Source organism: Psammomys obesus, unplaced genomic scaffold (assembly GCF_907164565.1).
Source record: "Psammomys obesus unplaced genomic scaffold, mPsaObe1.curated_primary_1811, whole genome shotgun sequence".
Lineage (NCBI taxonomy): Eukaryota > Metazoa > Chordata > Mammalia > Rodentia > Muridae > Psammomys > Psammomys obesus.
Genome location: NW_026596244.1, coordinates 15,277,016 through 15,297,033, shown reverse-complemented (window position 1 = coordinate 15,297,033; position 20,018 = coordinate 15,277,016). Strand labels below are relative to the sequence as shown.

At 48.0% G+C, this 20,018-nt stretch overlaps 1 protein-coding gene across 1 annotated transcript; it reads right to left on the bottom strand.

Moving 5' to 3' along the window:
* Positions 1-14,199: 14,199 nt before the first annotated feature.
* Positions 14,200-18,540, bottom strand: Crabp2 (cellular retinoic acid binding protein 2). Its single transcript, XM_055596647.1, has 4 exons — positions 18,331-18,540; positions 15,281-15,459; positions 14,991-15,107; positions 14,200-14,601 (listed from the first exon to the last, which is right to left on the bottom strand). The coding sequence occupies exons 1-4, from the start codon at positions 18,398-18,400 to the stop codon at positions 14,551-14,553; spliced, it is 417 nt and encodes a 138-aa protein (XP_055452622.1). The 5' UTR covers positions 18,401-18,540; the 3' UTR covers positions 14,200-14,550.
* Between the last annotated feature and the right edge of the window lie 1,478 nt (positions 18,541-20,018).

The following is a 20,018-nucleotide window of genomic DNA, read 5'->3' as shown; positions in this document are numbered from 1 at the left end:
CAATAGTAGATGGCTTTCTGAAAGTGAGAAAAGAGGGCTGGAGAGATGGCTCAGAGGTTAAGAACACTGGCTGTTCTTCCACAGGTCCTGAGTTTAATTCCCAGCAACCACATGGCTCATAAAAGTAGAAAAAGAATATAAATTATATAAGATACCCTCCCAACAACAAGCCTCCCTCCACTTGTTGTGGAATTGGTGAGGAAGGGTCTGGATGGTTTGGTTTTATCCCAGATATAGATGAACAGGAGGGAACTTGGAATAATATTTAATGACTGTGACTTGTGTATGTCTCAGGGCTGTGGCTAAACTCCAGCCCTGAATATAGTGTCCTGCAAGTATCAGACTACTGTTATGACTGGATTGGTTGTGTTTCATGTTTGTTTTGTTTTGTTTCATTTTGTTGTTGTTAAACTGACACAGGATAAGGGTCATCTAGGAAAAAGGAGCACCAATTGAGGAATTGCCTCCATTGGTTTGGTTGGTAGGTAAGTCTTTAGTGCCAATTTCTCTTCTTTGTTTTGTTTTTGAGACATCATGTATTATAACATTGGTTGACCTGGAAATCACTATGTTGACCAGACTGTGTCTACCTCCCTAGTACTGGGGTTAAAAGTGGGTGGTGGTTCATGCCTTTAATTCCAGCATTCCAGAAGCAGAGGCAGGTGTATCTCTGTCCACATCTTCTAGATTAATAATTAATGTTGTAGGGGAAAGTCCTCAGAGGGCAGTGTCACCTCTGAGCAGGTGATCCCGTGTTGAATAAAAAAGCAAGCTGATTGAGCCATTTTAGCTGGCATTTGCTACTTTGTGAGTTTTTTTTTTCCTGCCCTTCTTTTTTTCTATCCTTTCAACCCCCTAACACCAGATAGGAGAGGGGGGGGAAAGGATAGAGAGGAAAGGGGGCAACATTATTGTTAGACTACTTCCTGCTGATTAGGAGCATCAAGCTCCTTGGAGCAAGTTTGATTTTCAGTGTTAGGATATCTAACTTCTTCTTCTTTCTTTGAGCATGACTATTTAACAAACCCTGAACAACAACCAACAACCCACCATGGCTCTTGGGGCCCTAGCGTTTATATAGCCTCTGAAAAGTTCCCAAATTTGCAAACATCACAGAATCACAGAAACTATCTGCCGCTGACAAAATCATGACGAGGCAAATCATAACTGCTGTGAAGCAGTCCTATACCCCTACACCTGGGATTACAATGAAAACATGTTCCCATAATATTTCTGTGTTTTTTAAAGAAACCAAAATTCTTACTACATTTCCCCCTTTTGTTTTAAGCCATTAATTTTGCTGTATAAAGCAGGAAATTATAAACATTTTCAATGAACTGAAGTGCTGTTTTGAATCAGTGGCCAGGGTTTTCAGGAGACCTCTTCTGCTCAGTTCTAATCTTTATAAATATTGATGATACCCACAGCTTTTCATTTCCTGTGGAAATATAAGCAAATCTGTATTCCCAACACAAAACATTTTCTGGCTTCCATTCTGATGTTAACACATCCCTTATAGTATATAGACTGATTTAATTCCACAGTTGTTGTTGTTCTTCTTCTATAACCTGATGACCCTTGGCTGCTCTTGTCTGAAATGGCTTATAATTTTTGCTGTGAGGCCTCAAGCCCCAAGTCTATTTCCCAGTGGCAAGAAATTGCCTTGAGTGTCCCTCTTGGACCTACAGTCATTGGTCCAATGGCAATCCTTGTCACATTGCCTGCACACCCCTGGAAGTCTAGACCTTCTTTCTGGTTTATATTTAGAAAAACCATTACCACTAGAAATGGCTTGTTCACTTTTCCAGTGTGCAAAGTACTATATTTCTCACAGTTAACACACTAGACATTTTGAGATCTGAGACCTTTATTAATTGGGTTACAGTCTTTTTTCAAATGACTATATTTTCTGGTACCAAAGCACTGGGATTTTGATATCAGAGACCTCTAGCTGTAGCTTGACCTATGATATTAGCATGGTACACATTAGAACCAATACCAATCATATCCCTTATCCGTTAGTCCATAGGCAGTGCTCATGCCTTTAATGGTCTAATAACTTTTCCATATTCTGTATTCATATTTTCATATGCCAAGGTTTCTATCAACACCTGTCTGTGTCAGGGTCTAATGCAGCTTTGTTCACAGCTGAGACTAATCTTTGTAAAAATTCAATGAAGGCTGCTCCAGAAACTTGTATAATCTTAGTAAATGAGGTCAACATTTTACCAGGCTCCTCAACTTTGTCCCAAGCTCTTAAAGCCACTAAGAAACATTGTTTATAGTAGCATCATCAAATTGAATCTGTTCTTGTTTGTCAGACTACTGCTCTTCACCCAGCAACTGATCCTTTACACTGTTATTCATTCCCCTCACGCTGTTTCAATGCTCAATATTTAGGCTTCTTTCCTCCACCATGTTGACCATTGCAACTGTGGACTGGCATCTATTACAGCTTTCGCCAGTCCCTTCCAGTCTTGGAGACTAATTCTATTTTTGAGTAGCCCAGTTATTTAGAATTTGTTTCACATAAGGCATTCCACATCTAACCACTACTTCTTTAAAATGCCTTAGATCTATTCTTTCTGAAGGACAGCATGCTATCATGTCATAATACTGTTATGACATAATACTGTTATAACCACACTGTTAGCAGGCATGCTGTATGACCACTGGGAAAGCTGATGTTGGTAATCTAGTAACCCTGGGCTGCCCCTCCTCTCACTCTGGTTCGAGATTAATCTTTTCTCTTAAGACAAGCTGTTTCATCAGACTGTCCTCCTGCCTTTTCAACTTTTCTCTGAACTGACCATTCTCTGGCTCAGTTTCTTTTTCTTTTTTCTCCTGTGAGAAACTCCCACTTTCTTGCTCAGCCACTAGGACTAATAGTTCTTGTTCTCCCTTTTCCAGTGCTTCTCCATCCCCAGGTGCTTCCACTTCCACCTGCAATTTTTCCCAGTTGTCCTGCCAATTCTGCAACACTTTCAGAAAAGAGAGAGTAGAGTGAACATTTTTGTTTTCCTGTTTCAGCCAATTTTTATTTCTCAGGTTCTTTTATTTCCACCCCAAATTTTTCCAATTGCTCAGGCATTCTTCCAACTTCTTTGAAACAGAATGTAGGAAGAAAGAAAAGAAAAAAAAAATCAGAAATTTTTCTCTGGGAGCAAAGTGGGGGATATCCCACTTTGCAGCCACAATAAGTTTTTGCTGGGATTGTGAAACAAAATATCCTTCCTTCAATCCCTGCTGTTTCCTTTACATTTGAAATCAAATTTCCCATTCTGCCTAGCCCCAAGTCTGGTCACCACTTATAACTGGTGTTCGCTACTTTGTAGGTCCTTTTTGCTTCCATCTTTTTCTACTCCTTTTCTTCCACCCTTTCAACTCCCTAACACTAGATAGGAGAGAAGAAAGGATAGAGAGGAAAGGGGTGACATTATTGTTAGGCTACTTCCTGTTGATTAGGGGTATCGAGTTCCTTGGGTAAGTTTGATTTCACCATCAGGATATCTAATTTCTTCTCCTTCTCCTCTTCCTTCTCCATCTCATTCTTATTCTTCCTCTTCTTGCTTCTTGCACAACTACTTAACAAACTGCAACCAACCAACAACAACCCACCTATCAGTGCCCTAGCATTTATAAACCCTCTGAAAAGTTCCCAGAATTTCAAACGTCACACAATCTCAAAAACTATATGCAACTGATAAAGTCATAAAATCTTTGCTAAAGCACAAGGCAAATCATAGTCAGCTGCTGTGAAGCAGCCCTATATCTCCATACCTGGGATTACAATGAAAACATATTTCCATAATGTTTCTGTGTTTTTTTAAAGAAACCAGAATTCTCACCCCAAGCCATAGGAGCAAGCCAGTAAGCAGTGGTCCTCCCTGGCCTCTGCTTCAGTTCCTACCTTGAATTTCTGCCCTGACCTCCCTCAGTGATGGAGTGTGGCCTGGGAGTTATAAGATGAAATAAACCCTTTCCTTTCCAAATTGCTTTAAGTCATGGTGTGTATCGTAGCAACAGAAACTTAACCAGGATGAACAACGTCCTCAAAGAAGTTTCCAGGCCTGCCTGAAGGGCTTTACCCCATCAGGCACATGCAGGAAGGTCTTAGTAGTAGTGGAGCACAGAGTGACTGATGGGTCAAAGGCAGGCCAGCTATTGCTTTCCACACCTGCCCAGAAGAGGATATCACCATTCAAAAAGAATGGGCACAGTCTCCTATGGAAGGATTTCTGGAGCAGGTCTCTCTGGAGGACTCGGGCACAGGCTTGCTTCCCTGGCCCCTGAGCCTCCCTGACCAAGGGAAGGCATCCCAGGAGAGAAGGCTCTGGAGTACCCCAGGAGGGCTGTAGTCAAGGGAAGCCATCCCAGTGCCAGGCAGGTGGCACCACTGTCCTTCTGCCATCAAAGGGCAGATGAAGACAAAGAGCTCAGAATTCACTCTGCCTTCTCTTTCCCTGGAGCCACACCTTGGCTAGCAAATAAAGAAGAGCTTTTTTTTTTTTTTTTTTTTTCTTTTTTTTTTTTTTTTGGTTTTTTGTTTTAGTTTTGAGACAAACTAACTTCTAACTTGCCATCCTCCTGCCTTAGTCTCCTTAGTGCTGGGATTACAAGTGTGTACACTACACCTGGCCCTTGTGAAAGTGCTTCCTTGTGGGACTTCCTTGTGGAGACTGAGAGTGTTTGTTTATTCAGTTTTTGTTTTTGTTTTTGTTTTGTTTTTTGCATTTGTAGTGCTAAGGCTTGCACATGCTAAAGCACTATCCAGGACTTTTCTGTATCCCAAAGTGTCCAAAAAGGTCTGAAAGATGCCACGAATGACATCATGGGACAGAGGAAGGCAAAACAGCAGAGAATCATTGCAGGAAGTGGGCAGAGGGGTCTGATCCCAATCTGAATTTATCCCTTCCTCAATGCTCCACCTCTTCACCTCAATAGGGTGGGGACCTGGAGAGGTGGCAAACTGTTAAGAGCACTTACTGCTCTTGTGGTGGACCTGGATTCAGTGCTCAGTACCCACATGACCGTTCACAACTACCTGTAACTCTAGCTCCAAGAGATCTACCATCTTCTGTCTTCCCAGATGTCAGAAGAGGGTGTCAGATCCCCTGGATTTGAGGTGCAGATAGTTGTGAGCCAGCTGCCATATGGGGTGCTGGAAATAGAACCCAGGAAGAACAGCCAACAGTCTTAATTGCTCCAACCCAGTTGATCTTTTTTATTTGTTAGTATGAAAAGAAGTAGGTTTCATTGTGAGATTTTGGCATGTATATGTCATTATACTTTGTTATTATTTGGCTTGCACACACTCACACCATTCTTCTTTTTCTCCCCCTTTCTTAACTTCATTAGCTTGACAGATACCCGGGAACTAGAGAAAGCACACTTTAGGTGTGTCTGGGAGGGCATCATACAAAGGGTTGGGGGCTAGATGCGACAAAACAGAAAGGGCACTAAGCTCCATCCTGCCTGAGTGGGTGCCTTGGCTGCAACTTTCACTCAAGTTCACCAGCCTTGCTCTCTCTACCCTCTAGCCTGTATTGGGCTCTCTCTCTCTCTCTCTCTCTCTCTCTCTCTCTCTCTCTCTCCCCTTCCCCCGTGTGTGTGTGTATGTGTGTGTCTGTGGACTATATACATGCTTGGTGTCCGAAGAGCCCAGAAAAAGGCATTAGACTCTCTGGAACAGGATTACAGATGGTTGTGAGTCACCACGTGGATGCTGGTAATCCAACCCAGGTCTTCTGGAAGAACAGCAACTGCTCTTAACCAATGAGCCATGGATACAGCGCCTCTCTTACTGGTTATTTGCTGTTGGGTTTTTGTCTGTGTTTTTGTATTTTGAATCAGGATCTCTGTGAGTTCCAGGGCTACATCTAGCCCCCAGTCACTTGGATGTCACCCGCTCCAGACACACCTGGAAGTGTACTTTAACTAATTCTCGGGCATCTCTCAAGCTAATGAAGCTAAGGAAGAGGACTGGCAAGAGGAAGAAGAGGAGGAAAGGGGTGTGTGTGTGTGTGTGTGTGTGTGTGTGTGTGTGTGTGCAAGTAAGAACAATGTATGATGATATATATGGGTCAAAAATCTCACAATGAAATCTATTTCTTTGTATGCTAACAAATTTAAAAATAATAATAATAATAATAACTGTGCTTCAGAGAGTTGCCACCAGAGGGAGGGAGAAGCCTGTTCAGGAAGCACGCAGACTGGAGATACTTGGTTCTCGGTCCTGATCCCGCCCTGGGCAATCCTCAGAGCGAGCTTTAGGCCGCGGCAGGAGTGGGAGCTGCAGGAAGAAGCGGGAGGGCAGGGAGAAAGAGCGAAGGGCTCTGGGCCTCCAGCCCGAGCTCGGGTGGGCGGGGCTTACCCCGCTGCCCGCCCGTAGAGCCCACCTCAAACAGCTAGGAGGGGGAGTGGCCGCTGGGGGCAGAGCAGCTGCGGGGAGGGGGCGTTTTAGTTACCTCTCGAGCTGATGGCCTTCAGAATAAGTGAGGCCCTGAGAAACCCAGACTCTCAACTTTCCAGGCTTGGGCGGGGCCAGCAGTGGGGGCTGTGCTCTGACCCGCAGGGGCTGCTGTAGGTCTCCACCGCGGGGTGGGAAGGAGGAGGGAAGACCAGACGAGAGTCGGCCTGAACAATACTGGCTCCCTGCCAGGAGCAGTGAATTGAATGGGGGATTAAGAGTAGGGTTGGGAAAGAGAAGACAAAGAGAAAAGAAAACGTGGCGGAGAAAGTTTCTGCCTGTGTGCACACCCTGATGGGGAGCTGAACCTTTGAGCTGAAGTTAGCGTTTGGGAAGGACTTCAGATTTTGGGGCTGTGGGAAGTTCTAGGCTGTGGGACTTGTTCTTGCTCTAAGATGGGGTGCTAGGCCTGACGTCTGTTTCCCAGGTTCTTGCTGCTCTCGGAGAGTCTGTCTGTGTGCTAAAATAGATGATTAAGAGATAGGCTCACTGAAAGGATTAGCCTCTATCCACGCTGTGTAAAGGGACAGAATGGGAGTCAGGCAAGCATGGCACCCGGAGCCTGGCAGAGGCTGGCAGAGTATAGAAGGGCTCTCCCTTCTGTACCACAGTGCAGGCCCTACAGACCGCTGGCTTCAGGGAGAGGGGAAGGCAGGAACTTAGTGAATGCCTTTACCAGGCCGGCCATCGGTAGCCATTACTTCGAAGGGAAGAGGGGGAAGCTGAGTCAGCAGATGTCCACCCTGCCCGCCATAGCAACAGAACAACAGGCTAGTCTTTCCTAGGCTTTTCTTCTCAGGCAGGGCCAGGGAAATGTGGCGTTTGTTTGTTTGTGGGTTTTGTTGTTGTTGTTTTCAAGACAGGGTTTCTCTGTGTAGCCTTAGCTGTCCTGGACTGACTTTGTAGACCAGGCTGGTCTCGAACTCACAGAGATCCGCCTACCTCCCAGAGTGCTGAGATTATAGGTACCAGCACACCTGTTGGAAAGAAGACTTTTGTTACACTAGTAAGCCAGGTCTAACTTCAAATCCACACCCCCTCCCCAATCATCAACGGCAATTCCCATTAGAGCTTGAAGGCCTATGCATGTGTGGCATCCCCGAGTCAGGGATTCCTGCTTGGCTGAGAGTGGAAAGGACCTGGGAATGACCAACATATCTTTCCACACACACACACCCTTGCTGGGGGGTGGGGGAAAGAAAAGATGGAGGGGGCCATCTCTGGAACCAAACTGATTTCCCCTGAACTGTGTAATATCCTCTATGTGACCCAGAATTTCCCTGATGTCTGAGTGACTCCACACAGTGGCTGTGTCCTTACTTTTCGATTTCTCTCAAATTAAGGAGAACTACAATTCAGGGATCTCTTTCTTCTCGGACTCTGTTCTCTGGTTCTGTGATCCCACTGCTAGGAACAGGCAGCCCAAGACAGCTCAGCTGTGGGCTGCTGGGGTCTGAGTCACCAGCTGGAGTCCCAGGCTGGCCTGACACACTGGCTTCCCTCCAAGGGTGGAGATAGAATCAGGCTAGTCACTGTTCAACATTTACACCCCCAGATGCTCCCAGAACAGTCCTCTGCCAATCCTCAAGCACCCCCACCCCCCCACTCAATATGGCCAGATCCCTAAAGGCAGTTGGGAACAGCCTACTATTCCTGAGGTTGACTAGGATATGAACAGGATGGGGAGGTTGGGGGAAGGGTGGAGGGACTGATATTTGATGGAAACTGACAAAATCAAGGGGTGGCAAGATTTCTGATGAGAAAGAAGAAAAATAGAGTTGACTTTTCAGTCTTTTTCCTGAGGAGTGAGGGGCTGCTGTGAAGGATGAGAAAGAGGCCAGGGTGTCATGGAAATGAATGATGGCCCATGAAGAGACCATTGGGGCTGGGGTTAAGTGAGGTCAATCCTTCAGGCCAGTGATGTGCAAGGGGCTCCCCTGCCTGCTAAGGGAACAATTGATTAGAGCAGCTATCGGGAGCTGAGAAGGGGGGTAAGGAGTTCAAGTAGCTGATGAGGAAAGGGAATAGCCAGAAACAGAAGTGGAGCCTGGCTTCTGGGCACTCAAGAAAAAGCCAAGAGTGGCCTCTGCCTTTTCCACCTGCTCTGAAGAGCATGTGGGTTCCAGCAAGAGACCAGGAGAACCCCTGGAGGTACTCTAGGGCATGTGGTTAGAGAAGGGGGCTTACCCTGAAGCAGGGCACTAGGGATAAGGAGCTGTGGCTAGCTGAAGTAGGTGAGACAGGGCCTGGGTGGAGGTGTGGTAGGAGTTCTCACAGCTGTAGGGTGCTGTCACAGGTGCTGTTGGCCTGACAGGTTTCTGCAGTGGCCTGGAAAGAGCCTGCTAAGATCCTTATCCAGGCAGGAACAGAACTGGTTTCTCGACTAGCAGCGCCAACAGGGAAAAAGCAAGAGGACGCCGAAAGGTCAGGAGGGCAGTGCCAGGTCCAAAGGAGAGGAGGGAAGACCTGTATGAGGTACCCTTGCTAGTCCATAGGAGGGTTTGAATAGCCTCTGCAGGGCCCCTCTGCCTATTTTGCCCTTATTTGCCTATAACTCAATCACTTTCTCTGCAGTCACACCCTAGGCCCTGTCCCCTCTCCTGCTCAAGTAGGACAAATGGCCCAGCCTGGAGAAACACCTGGTTGGATTCAGCCCATTCCCCAATTCACATCAACATTGAAGTGCCTTCGGGAAAGGAAAGGGGAGGACCCCACCCCCTCACCCCCACCGCCCTCACCCCTTCAGGACCTCTTAGAGCAGCTTTTCTTCTCTACTACAAAGGCCCTGGTATCCAGTCCCATCCATCTTGGCCTGCAGAGGGCCATAAGCTCTTTGTCAGGCCCTGGGGTCATAGGACCTGGCCCTTTCTTCCCTCACCCTGCCCCTCTGGAGAATCTTAGCCCTCAGGGTCCAAATCTTCTTACTTTCTCTTACCCTCTCTAGCCCCATCTCCCTGCCCAGTCTTCTCTCTTATTCTTTGTCTCTTTCTCCCTTTTTCTTTCCCGTTCGCTGCCTCTCCTTCTAGGTGTGTGTGTCCAGGTGTGTGTGTCTAGGTGTGTGTGTCTAGGTGTGTGTGTCTGTGTACTTGTGCAAGCATTCATGTGTGCTATTCTCCCACTACATTCCCCACCCTGTTACCTTTTCTTTCTCATGACTCCCTGACTCTAGTTCTACTTTCCTACCCTGTGGGCTCCTCTACCTTGGCCATCTTGCCACATGTGATATTGGTGTCTGGTACTGTCTGGTGCTGGGGACCTCAGAGGTCTACTGAGCACTGTTCTGAACCTTCTCTGGTCTCTTCATCTTGTACCCAGGATCTCTAACTTCTTGTCCTTAATGGGCCTTTCCCTTAACTCCAAGCTCCTGTTTCTTGGAGGGCAGGAATAAGAAGAGGTGTATCCACTTCTCCCCTAAGGTACTGATAAAGGTTCTGCCAGTGTCTGGCAGTATCCCAGCCATCTCTTCATACAGGTCCCTTGTCTCTGCTCTTTCTCTCTCTCTGGCTTCCTAGATGCCATTTTGTTTGAGGCACTTCTGCTGTCTTGGAGTCAGCTTTCCTGTGGTTAAGCTCTTAGAAAGAACTTCAGAGAGAGAAGGCTTTACCAGAGAGACCTCGCAGAATCTCAGGATGTGGTGGGTGGGGGACTAAGAGGCCCTTGTTCCCAGCAGCACTGTTGAGTAAGAAAGACTTACTCAGGTAAGGTGGGAAGAAAGGCCCTGCTGGGCTGTTGCAACTGTGGCAGGGCGGGAAGCTGGGGAAACTATCTCACAGTTGAGTCAGGTGAGAACACCCTGATCCCATCACTCTAACCAGGACTGTAATTCCCCTGTCATCCTGTGAACAGAGCCCAGGGAAGGGGCCAGAGGGATAAAGCTCACAGCTCTCAGGGAGTCCTTGACTCTGAAAAGCCTGTAATCAGATCAGGGGCTCCAGACCCTAGGTCCAGGGGAGGGCAGAGTAGATGCCATATTGAAGGCTGGGGACAAAGTAGAGAGAAAGAAAAAAAAAGCTTGGAGCTGAGTTGTGGACTCCAACAAGAAACCAGGAGGAGAAAGACCGTTTTTGCAGCCAGCTCTCAACAGACTTTTTTCCCATCTGTGAGAAGACCAGAGCCAGGTGTCCCAAGGCCTTTCTCAGCCCCACCAATTTCTCCCATCTGTAGAGAAAGTCCCCATTCTCTGCCATATTTTTCTCTACCTTGGGCCCAGACATTGGCCTCCTGCCTGCTCTTCAACTGCTCTTCCATTTCTCTAACCCAGTTCTTCCTAGCAGCCAAATAAACTACCACAAGCCCGTTTAAAAGCCTGTGATCTGGCCCTGAGCCACCCTGAGAGAAAGCCATAGATCTTCAAATGACAACATCAAAAGAGAGAGGCTGTTGCACTACCCAGAGCCAAGCTAAGGAGATGTACTGAGGGCCTACAGGTAGATGAGATAGCAAGCCTTCCTGAAGGGGCTAAATGAGGAAAGGGTAGGAGTTACTAAGAGATCATCTAATCCCAGTTTATATTTCATTTTGGACTTGAAGAAGTAGTTATGGTAATTTTTTGTTTGTTATTTTATCTGATTTTGTTTCTGTTTTTGGAGTGCTGGTGATGGAAACCTGGGCTTTGTACATGCTAAACATGTGCTCTATCACCGACCTATATTCACCCAAACCCTTGCTAATTTTTCAGAGTACTGAAATGATAGCAGTTAGGTTTGAAGGATTTCCCTAGAACTGTGCAGAGTGAACTAGAGAAGCAGAACCCCCTCAATATACACTCTTGGTATTCTGAAAACTATGACATGCTTCTTTACAGTTTTAGTGAGGATTGTTTTTATTTTATTTTATTATTATGGCATATGATGTGTGAGTGAGGCTTTATATATGCCACGGCATGAAAATCAGAGGACAATTTTCAGTTGGATCTTCTTCCACCGTTGGTTCCAGGGATCAAATTCAGGTTGTTAAGTTTTCACAATTGTTTTTACCCATTGAGCTATCTCATTAGCCCCTTTTTTATTTTGGAAATTTTGTTATTGCTGTGGTTTGGTTGTTGTTTGTTTGTTTTGTTTTGTTTTGAGACAGGATTTCTCTGTGTAATCCTGAAACTCACTTTTAGACCAGGCTGGCCTTGAACTCAAGAGATCTGCCTGCCTCTGTCTCCTGAGTACCGGGATCAAAGGCTTGCACCACCACCACCCAGCTTTGCTGTTGTTTTGAGACAGGGTCTCTCTATGTAGCCCTAGCTGTCCTAAAACTCCCTATGTAGACCAGGCTGCCCTTGCGCTCACAGGGGTCAGCTGTCTCCAGAGCATTGGCATTAAAGGTGTGCACCAACTTGCCTGGCTCTTTTTTTGGTGTTTTTGAGCCAATGTGTCCCCATGTAGACCACGATGGCTTCAGACTTGCAGTGATCCCTTCTGTCTTAGCTTCTCATTTGCTGGCAATGCAGGTGAGCATCATTAAGCTTAGTTGAACCCATCATTTCTGGTTTGGTTCTGTCTCATGTAGCCTAGAATGGCTTTAAACTCCTGATCTTCCTGCCTTTACCTCCAGCACTGCCAGGTCCAGCTCTAAACCATCTTTCGTTTTTTTGTTTATTTGTTTGTTTTTTGTTTTTGTTTTTTTTAAGTTTCCCATTGCTAAGCACTATGTGCTTAAGGAGATTTTTTTTAACTCTGCCAGCACCTTGGAAGGTGTTCATAAACACTGCTTTGTACATTACAAGTCATAGTTTGTTGAAAAAAAATTCCTCCCTCCCTCTTGGGTTTCTGAGGAATGATCAGTGTCCCACCTTTTCCTTGAGCCTGTGTGACTCAAGGCCCAGCCTTGACCACATCCCTGGACCCTGTGCCCTGTCGATAGAAGCTAGTCCAGGGATAGTCCTGCACTCTAAGCTTGGGATATGAAAAGATGGACCCTTGTCAGTGTGTCTCAGGCTGTAACTTTGTAAGCTTGGTTTCACGTGAAGCCATTTTGACTGGAGAAAAGTGATTTGTGGCAGTTGCATGTGACTAGTGAATAAAACTCAGAGATGAGCAAGACAGAGGAGCAAGGAGAGACAATGACGTCTTTGAGGCTTTGGATCCAGCTATACCTGAAGCTAGACCCAGGTTGAATTTACTGGTACATAAGCCAAACATTGGGTGAGTTTGTGGAGTTCAGTTTGGTTTTTGTGGTGGGGGAAATAGAATTTGGGGCCTGGCACATTGCTAGGCAAATATTCTACCACTAAACTACAGCCCCAGACCCAAGTGTGTGACTTTCCCCCAGAACTGGGGATTGAATCCAGAGCCTTGTACAAACTAGGCAAGCATTCTATTTGTTTTTGTCTTTATGTTGTTGGTGATGGTAGAACATGTGTGTGTGTGTGTGTGTGTGTGTGTGTGTGTGTGTGTGTGTGTACAGAGACACGTACCATGACACAAGTGGAAGTCAGAGAACCACCTCAGGAGTCAATTCTTGCCTTCCATTTTGTTTGAAATAGGTTCTCTTGTTCTATACACCAGACTAACCCACAGCCTCCAAGGATTCTTTTCCCTCTGCCTCCTGCCTCCCTGGAAGAATGCTACTGCATCAAGCCATCCCATGTGAGTTCTAAGGATCCAGACTTGGGTACTCATGCTGGCAGAGCAAGTGCCTACCCACTGACCCATCTCCCCAGACCTGTTACTCTTTTGTTTATTTCTTTTTTCAGTCACACTGTATCTAGGCTGGCTTTGAACTCGCTTACTGCTTCAACTTCCCAAGTGTTGGGATTAAAGGAATAAGCCACCAGTTTTGAAACAGTTTTGTGGCAGTGGTTGTGTATGCCATTAGTCCCAGATTTTGGGAGGCAGAGGAAAGCAGATCTCTGAGTTTGAGGCCAGCCTGGTCTACAGAGAGAGTTCTAGGACAGCCAGGACTACACAGAAAAACCCTGTCTAAAAAAACAAACAAAAAACCCAAAACAAAACAAACAAAACTAAAAAAAGGTGATAGAGGCTGGAGAGTTGGCTCAGCGATTAAAAAATATTTGTTGCTCTTGCAAAGGGCCTAGGTTTTCCTACCACATGGAGGCTGTCCACCTCCTCAGGCACCAGGCATGCATGTGGTACACAGACATACATGCAGGCAAAACCCTCATACATGGAAAATAATAAAATACATTTAAAAAAACGGAAAACAGTTCTGTGTTTTAAAAACAACAACAAGGGCACAAAAATGCTTGAGTAACTTGACTGAGGTCACACCCTGGAACTTTTGAGTATGTGTTCTGCAGCCTCAGGAGGAGCACTTACAGAGCTTAAGAAATGGGAAACCAGGAGCAGAAAAGATACATGGGAGAAAGACAGTGGCAGATACAGGGTCCTGACTGGTCTTTCCCTGAGAGACCTAGACCTCATTTCCCTCCACCTGTCACATTAAACTTATCTTCCTTCAAAAGTTCAATCTCTCTGACTCTTAGTTGATCAGCAAGGTCAGCCTGTGGGTGTTAATGAATCCATTTGGAGCCATGTGGGAAGCTGAGGCATGTCACCACTGTGGGAAACAGGTGGAGAGAATAGGAGTCAGCTCCCTAGCACCCAACACTCTGATTAGGGAACCAGGGCTGGGGAAGAGAATAGAGGAGATACTCATGTCAGGTAAGTGAGGCATAATGCATATGGTTGACCTGCTGGGACAGTACTTTGCACTGCAGACAAGGCTAAACAGGGCCACTTGGCCATTGTCCAGGGAGTCACAGAAGGATTTTACTTTTTAAAACATTTTAATAAAATTAACGAATAAATATTCTAAATCACACAGACTACAAGGATAAAAGAGTAGAGGCCAGAGAGACCGTCTCCTCCAGGCAGGGAGACCCTGGTATGGAGCTGGCACTTTTGACCTGGGGAGGGCAAATGATGGTGGAAGGGATTCTGGGCTTTTGTAATCTGCCCATCTCTGGAACCGAGGGGTCAAGGAACAAAAGGCCCTGGTGGAAGTAGTGACCTTTGGGAGTAAGGGGAAGAGCTAGCTTGTAAGATGGATGCAGGATGGAAGTTAGTGGCCTTTAGTGGAAGGGGAAGAAGTCTCTGGCATCTCTGGAAGCTCTTGAACTCAATGGGCACTCACTCTCGAACATAGACTCTGGTGCACACAATGTCGTCTGCTGTCATGGTCTGGAAGAATAGAGGTAGTTAGCTGGTAAGACACTCAGGCATCTTGGTTTTAAAGGAAGGAGAGGGCTGAAAGCTACAGTGCTTTTACTTCCAAGCCCAAACAGGCAAGAGAGATGCAAGAATGCCTGGCATCATTGCTGGGGATCAAGAAACCCACTTCCTCCTGGAGTCCAGAGGCAGTCAGAGAGATAGCCTGCTGGGAAACAATGGGCTCCTCCGGGCACATCTTTGTTGCACACAAAAGGGCTAGCATTTCCAAACAGCCCCATCAGGAGGTTGAAGAGGGCTACCATAGCTGGCTGCTTTTGAATCTGCTGCAGCCTAGAGCCTGGCAGAGAAGGCTGAAGGCAGCAGCGGTTCTCTAGGGGAAAGGATAGGGCAGGGCTCACCAGGATCAACTCTCCATCGTTGGTCAGTTCTCTGGTCCAGGAGGTCTTGGGGCCCTCTCCCTTCAGAAGTCTCTGCTCACACACCATTTTGTTTTCACTCTCCCACTTTACCAAACTCTGCAAGAGACCAAAGGCCAAATGAGCTGAGCTCACAGTAAGAGCCAAGACCCCCTTCTGTCACCCTACACTCCCTAGGGACTCCTTCAGGAGAGTGAAGGGTCTAGGGAAGCTGGACACTGAGAGGCATGGCAAGTAGGTGCTGTGACATGGAGGAGAGGGGACCCTCTCACCTTACAGGGTCTCCCATCCACAGTCTGCTCCTCAAATTCCTCCCCAATCTTGAAGTTAATCTCTGTGGTTCGCACAGTGGTGGAAGTTTTGATGTAGAAAGTGTCACCCTCCTGCTTTATTTCTACAGCTGGCTTGGACGCTGCAGCCACTGCGATCTTCCTCAGCATCACATTCACCCCTGCAGGGAGAGGATTGGCCCTGTCACATCCTGCCATAAGACAGCTGGAGCAGTCCATCTGAGCCCTGATGGTATGTGTGTGAAGGGGGTAGGTGGTAGGGGTGAGGGTGATGATAAGGGTGGGGATGGTGAAAGGCTATAGATTGAGAAAGGAGAGACAGAGGCATTGAGGCAAAGCATAGAGTACTACTTGGGCTATATGGCCCCACCTTGTTGAGTTAGTAGGTGCATAGGACTCACCAAGTTCCAGCAAACCATTTCTAGCACCCTTAGGGGTGGCTTCCCCCATGGGCTACTGAGCAAGCCTTCAGTTTACCCACCCACTGAGGTAGGCTTGTCAGTTACTAAGTCCCCTGTACCTACTTGCAGGATAGACCAGGCATGCAGGTTGCTTCCCTCTGGGCCCCAGCTATCTACTTTGTTTGGTGTGAGTAGGTCTTTATTTGCACAATCTTTGCCCTTTTCCAGACCATGAACTGAGGAGCATCTCAGTAGAGGGAGACACTTCTCTCTGCAGAGAGCCCCACAGCCTGGAAAGCCAGAGGCTTGGGGAAATACGCTGCAGAAGTCAGGCTGGGTGACCCATCTGTCAAATGAAAATAGCAGCTTCTAATTGTTCTGTGGCTGCATGCTTAAAAACTGAGGGTACATAAGGCCAGGTACACTTTCCTATTTTCTGCAAACATTTTTGTAGATGAGAGTAAGTACAATGAAAAAGCCAAAACATAGCAGGGCACAATGGTGTACATCTTTTTGGGAGGCAGAGGCAGACAGATCTCTGAGTTCAAGGCCAGCTGGTCTGAGTGAGTTCCAGGACAACCAGGGTCATACAGAGAAACTCTGTCTCTAAATACAAAACAAAACAACAACAACAACAAAAAAACAAGCAAAACCTATTATATGCAGGTAATAATGTATACAAATGGAAGGGGGAAAGAAAGCCCAAACTAGGCTTAGACAGTTTTCTGTACTAGACTGCTCTCTGCTACTCCTGTAATGTTTCCAGGTGTCCCTCAAAGGAATTCTCTGCTGTCTTGAAAAGAGGAAAGGGGAAGAAGAAAGGGTAGTGTCTTCTTCCCCACTCTGATGTCCCAAGTCCCAAGAATGTCCAAGGGCCTTCCCACTCAGCCTCTGTGTGTTCAGGGTCTCCCTACCCTCATATTCTTTCCCTGCCCTGCCCCCAGTTAAGAAGAGGGCCTTGTAGGTGGTGAAGAGCACTCCGCTGCTGGGATGACCAGAAGGTAGGGGCACCAACACCCTCAAGGGTGCAATAGGGGACAAGACATTTAAACTGCCATCCCTCCCAACCCCCCCCCCCCAACAAATACTCATGCATCCCAAAGGTCTGGTTCCCTGAGAACAAAGCTGACTGACCCAACAACTGACTCAACAAAAACCTGTGTTGGCCTTGAACACGGTGAGCCCTGAGCCTCCTCCATAACATGAACCCTTGAACAGGGACTGTGGAGTCCTTGAGGCTGTGTTCAGAAGACCCCTCTCCACCTAGTCTGTGGTGCCTGCAAAGCTGGCTGCCTGGCTCAGCTGACCTTGGCTGACACAGGGCAGTTTGTGTTACAAGTCTGTTTTCAATCTGCTCCTAGCAAGTCGCGTGGCTCTGAGAGACCCTGCAGGGAGGACAAACATTCTGAAGGCAGACAATAGGGTTGGTCCTTTCTCTCCAGCTGGAACCTGGGGGTTGCATGGGGGGGGGGAATGCCAGGCTCCCACATACACTGTGGAGAGGAGCCAGAATTCAGAGCAAATGGGGAAGGAAATGGCTATAGATTTTCTGAAAAGAACATTTCTATCCTTTGGTCTTTAAATTTCAGCAAGGCTGGAGAAAGAAAAATGGGTTTGACTCTAAGAATCATTGCGGTTAGCTGACACAAAGAACTAACAGCAAGGAAAGATGAGAACGGAGGCCCTACTGCCCTTGCGACATTCTTTTTCGTGCCAGACTCACTTTTGTATAGTTCCCAGCTCTTCAAGGGTATCATCCCCTGCTTCCCATAGCTGGGGTTCCTCTTCAGTCCAGGAATGGAAGGCATGCTGACCCTTAGGCTCTGGGGTAGTTCCCACTCCCTAAGGTACTTAACTCCATCTCTTCTTCCCTATACCTTCTAATTCAGCCCCATCCTGGAGGGTAGCAGAAGGTGGGCAGGGAAAGTCTGGGTGGATTCTGTGTTCCCACCCTTGGCTAACAGCCCAGTTGCACTGGGTGCAGCTGGTCCCTGGCTAGGAGGGAGCAATCCTAGAAATGGAGATTGGAGTTTCACACAAGGACATTTGTTGAAATCCAAGAAAGTGGTAATTGTCCAGAGCGATTTGGACAGGGCTTTGGAGCCGATTGCTGTAGGAAAATATTTGTCTCACAGGTGGGGGTGGGGTGGGGAGAACAGAGCGGAAAGTGCAAGGGACCTAGAATGGTGGACCACCTGGTGGGAGGAGCCAAGTGTTGAGGGCAATAGACCTGTCCTCGGGACTGGGTTACTGTTAGGGTACGTGGAAAGGGCTTGTAATGTGTTCTAGGGCTCCCTGCCTGGATCCTGGATTCTCAAAGCTCGGAGCCAAGCACCGAGGGTAGTTAACCCCTCTGAGACTAACCTCGCGCTTCTGGTTTCTGCTTGATTCACAGGCTCTGAGTCACCGTTGAAGCTGGCACTGGTGGGAGCCCAGCCTCAGACAGTAGGATTTAAGAGTCCTGAGCCGGGTGCCCCAGGACCCAGGGTATCCGGCACGCCCCTTTTCTGGGATGCAGACTCCCAGGCACCCATTCCTTGATTCGGCCTTCTTTATGGCCTTCACGTCCTCATCTCCAAGGACTCCAGCGCCCTTCTCGCCCACCTCCCCAGGATACGAAAACCTCCTTACCCAGAGCTTTTAGCAATTCCTCAAAGTTTTCAGATCGGATGATCTTCCAGTTGCCAGAAAAGTTAGGCATGGTGGCAGCAAAGTGGCTTTCTCTTTAGATCTTCAGCGGGAGCACTGGGCGCTGAGTTCTTTAGCCCAAAGATACCTCGCTGCCCCCTTTGCGGAACTGATCCTTCCACCTGGGGACAGAGCCGCGTGGAGGACAATTGCAAAGCCTCTGGGCGCCAGCGCTCTAGGCTTTTATACCCAGCCGGTGCACGAGGCGGCCCCGCCCCCGCCCCGCCCTCCACCCCACCTGGGGTCCCTACTCTGTGACCATCTCACCCCCATCTTTTCCGGAATCCCGCCTGTTTCTAGAACTGTGGGTGGATCCACGGTTCTCTAAGAGCCAAGATACCCTTCTCCCGCTTCAGTAGGCGGACGGGAAGCGTCAGAAAACGCCTCCGGCAAGAACAGAGCACGGCTCGCCTGGATCAGGGATACTCCGGTCTCACACGGCCTGCAGGGCGAACACAGGTCCCGTTTTACCAGGTCCCTGCTGGTCCTCGGTGCTCTGGACAGCTCGGCGCCAGACATCTGGAGACCCCACTCGAGCAGGAACTGGGACCCCACTAGAGCCTAAACTGTATCCAATGGAACAGCTCGGAATTCAAGCTTTCCTTTGAATGACTGGGAGGTGTGGCTCTGTCCTCCACCCCCTGATTCAGCTCTGGGTTCGAGTAGTGCCTGGAGACTCCTGAAGTGAACACAAGGCAACTCATTCATTTCTCTCCAAACACTGAACGGACAACGAAGGGTTAAGCAGGAGCCTCAAGCTGGAGGCTAGGGGGACAGAGGTCACAGCCAATCACTTGACATGACTCTTTATTAAGGGGCTTTAACGGTGGCTCAGCTTCCTCTTCCCTGGGCCACAAGGGGAGGAGGGCGGACGCTGAGCCTCCAGCGTGCCCCGATGCCACAGGGGTTGGGAGAAGGTTGGCTGTATGGAGAGGGTGGTTCTGGGTCTGAGATGTCTCCATCCCGGGCTGAAAGTGCGGCAGGCCGAGTCTTCCCGAGGGTGGTTTTTAAGTAGGCCAAACCCCAAGCATAAAGGACGAGACACCAGGAGCGGAAGGGACAGGCGGGGCCTCCGAGGCACGCGGGTAATCCCAGGCCAGAAACAACGCGGCTCCGTGCTGGAGCGGGAAGCGCTTTCCTTTGCTTCTGCTTTCACCCCCAACCTGTAGCCCTCAAACTACAGGCTCTCAAACAGGGTCCCCGTCTGGCCCCTCCTTTTCAGCGTGGCCAAGGTTGGAGCAGGCAGCCCTGACCCGGTGAACTGGGCCTGGCAGACTTTGGTGAGGGCCGAATTGAGCTGTGGACAGGGCTTGGAGGATTAACCTCAACCGAAGGCCAGACAGTGTCATGAAAATCAGGCAAGCATAGAGGCCATCCCCAATAATGGGATGTGGAAAACTTGAGAGTATAAGGGAGGGAGGTTGCCTCTCAGAGGGCTTCTGGATACAATCCCCCCACCCCCAACACACACACACACATCCTCCCGCCTGCCTCCACCACCCAGAAGGGAGTGGGACACACGGGCCTGGGTCAAGGGAAGCTCTCATTTGAGGGGTGAGGGTGTGTGTGTAGGAAGCGTAGGCTTCTGGAAGAAAGCACGCAGGTGGAGCAGTTTCACCACTGTAGAGGTG

Excerpts from the sequence above, each read along its gene's own strand:
- Crabp2 (XM_055596647.1), bottom strand. The coding sequence starts at position 18,400 with ATGCCTAACTTTTCTGGCAACTGGAAGATCATCCGATCTGAAAACTTT. Across the intron at positions 15,108-15,280 it reads TGGATGGGAGACCCTGTAAG|AGTTTGGTAAAGTGGGAGAG; the intron begins GTGAGAGGGTCC and ends GGTCTCTTGCAG. Across the intron at positions 14,602-14,990 it reads ACGATGGAGAGTTGATCCTG|ACCATGACAGCAGACGACAT; the intron begins GTGAGCCCTGCC and ends CTATTCTTCCAG.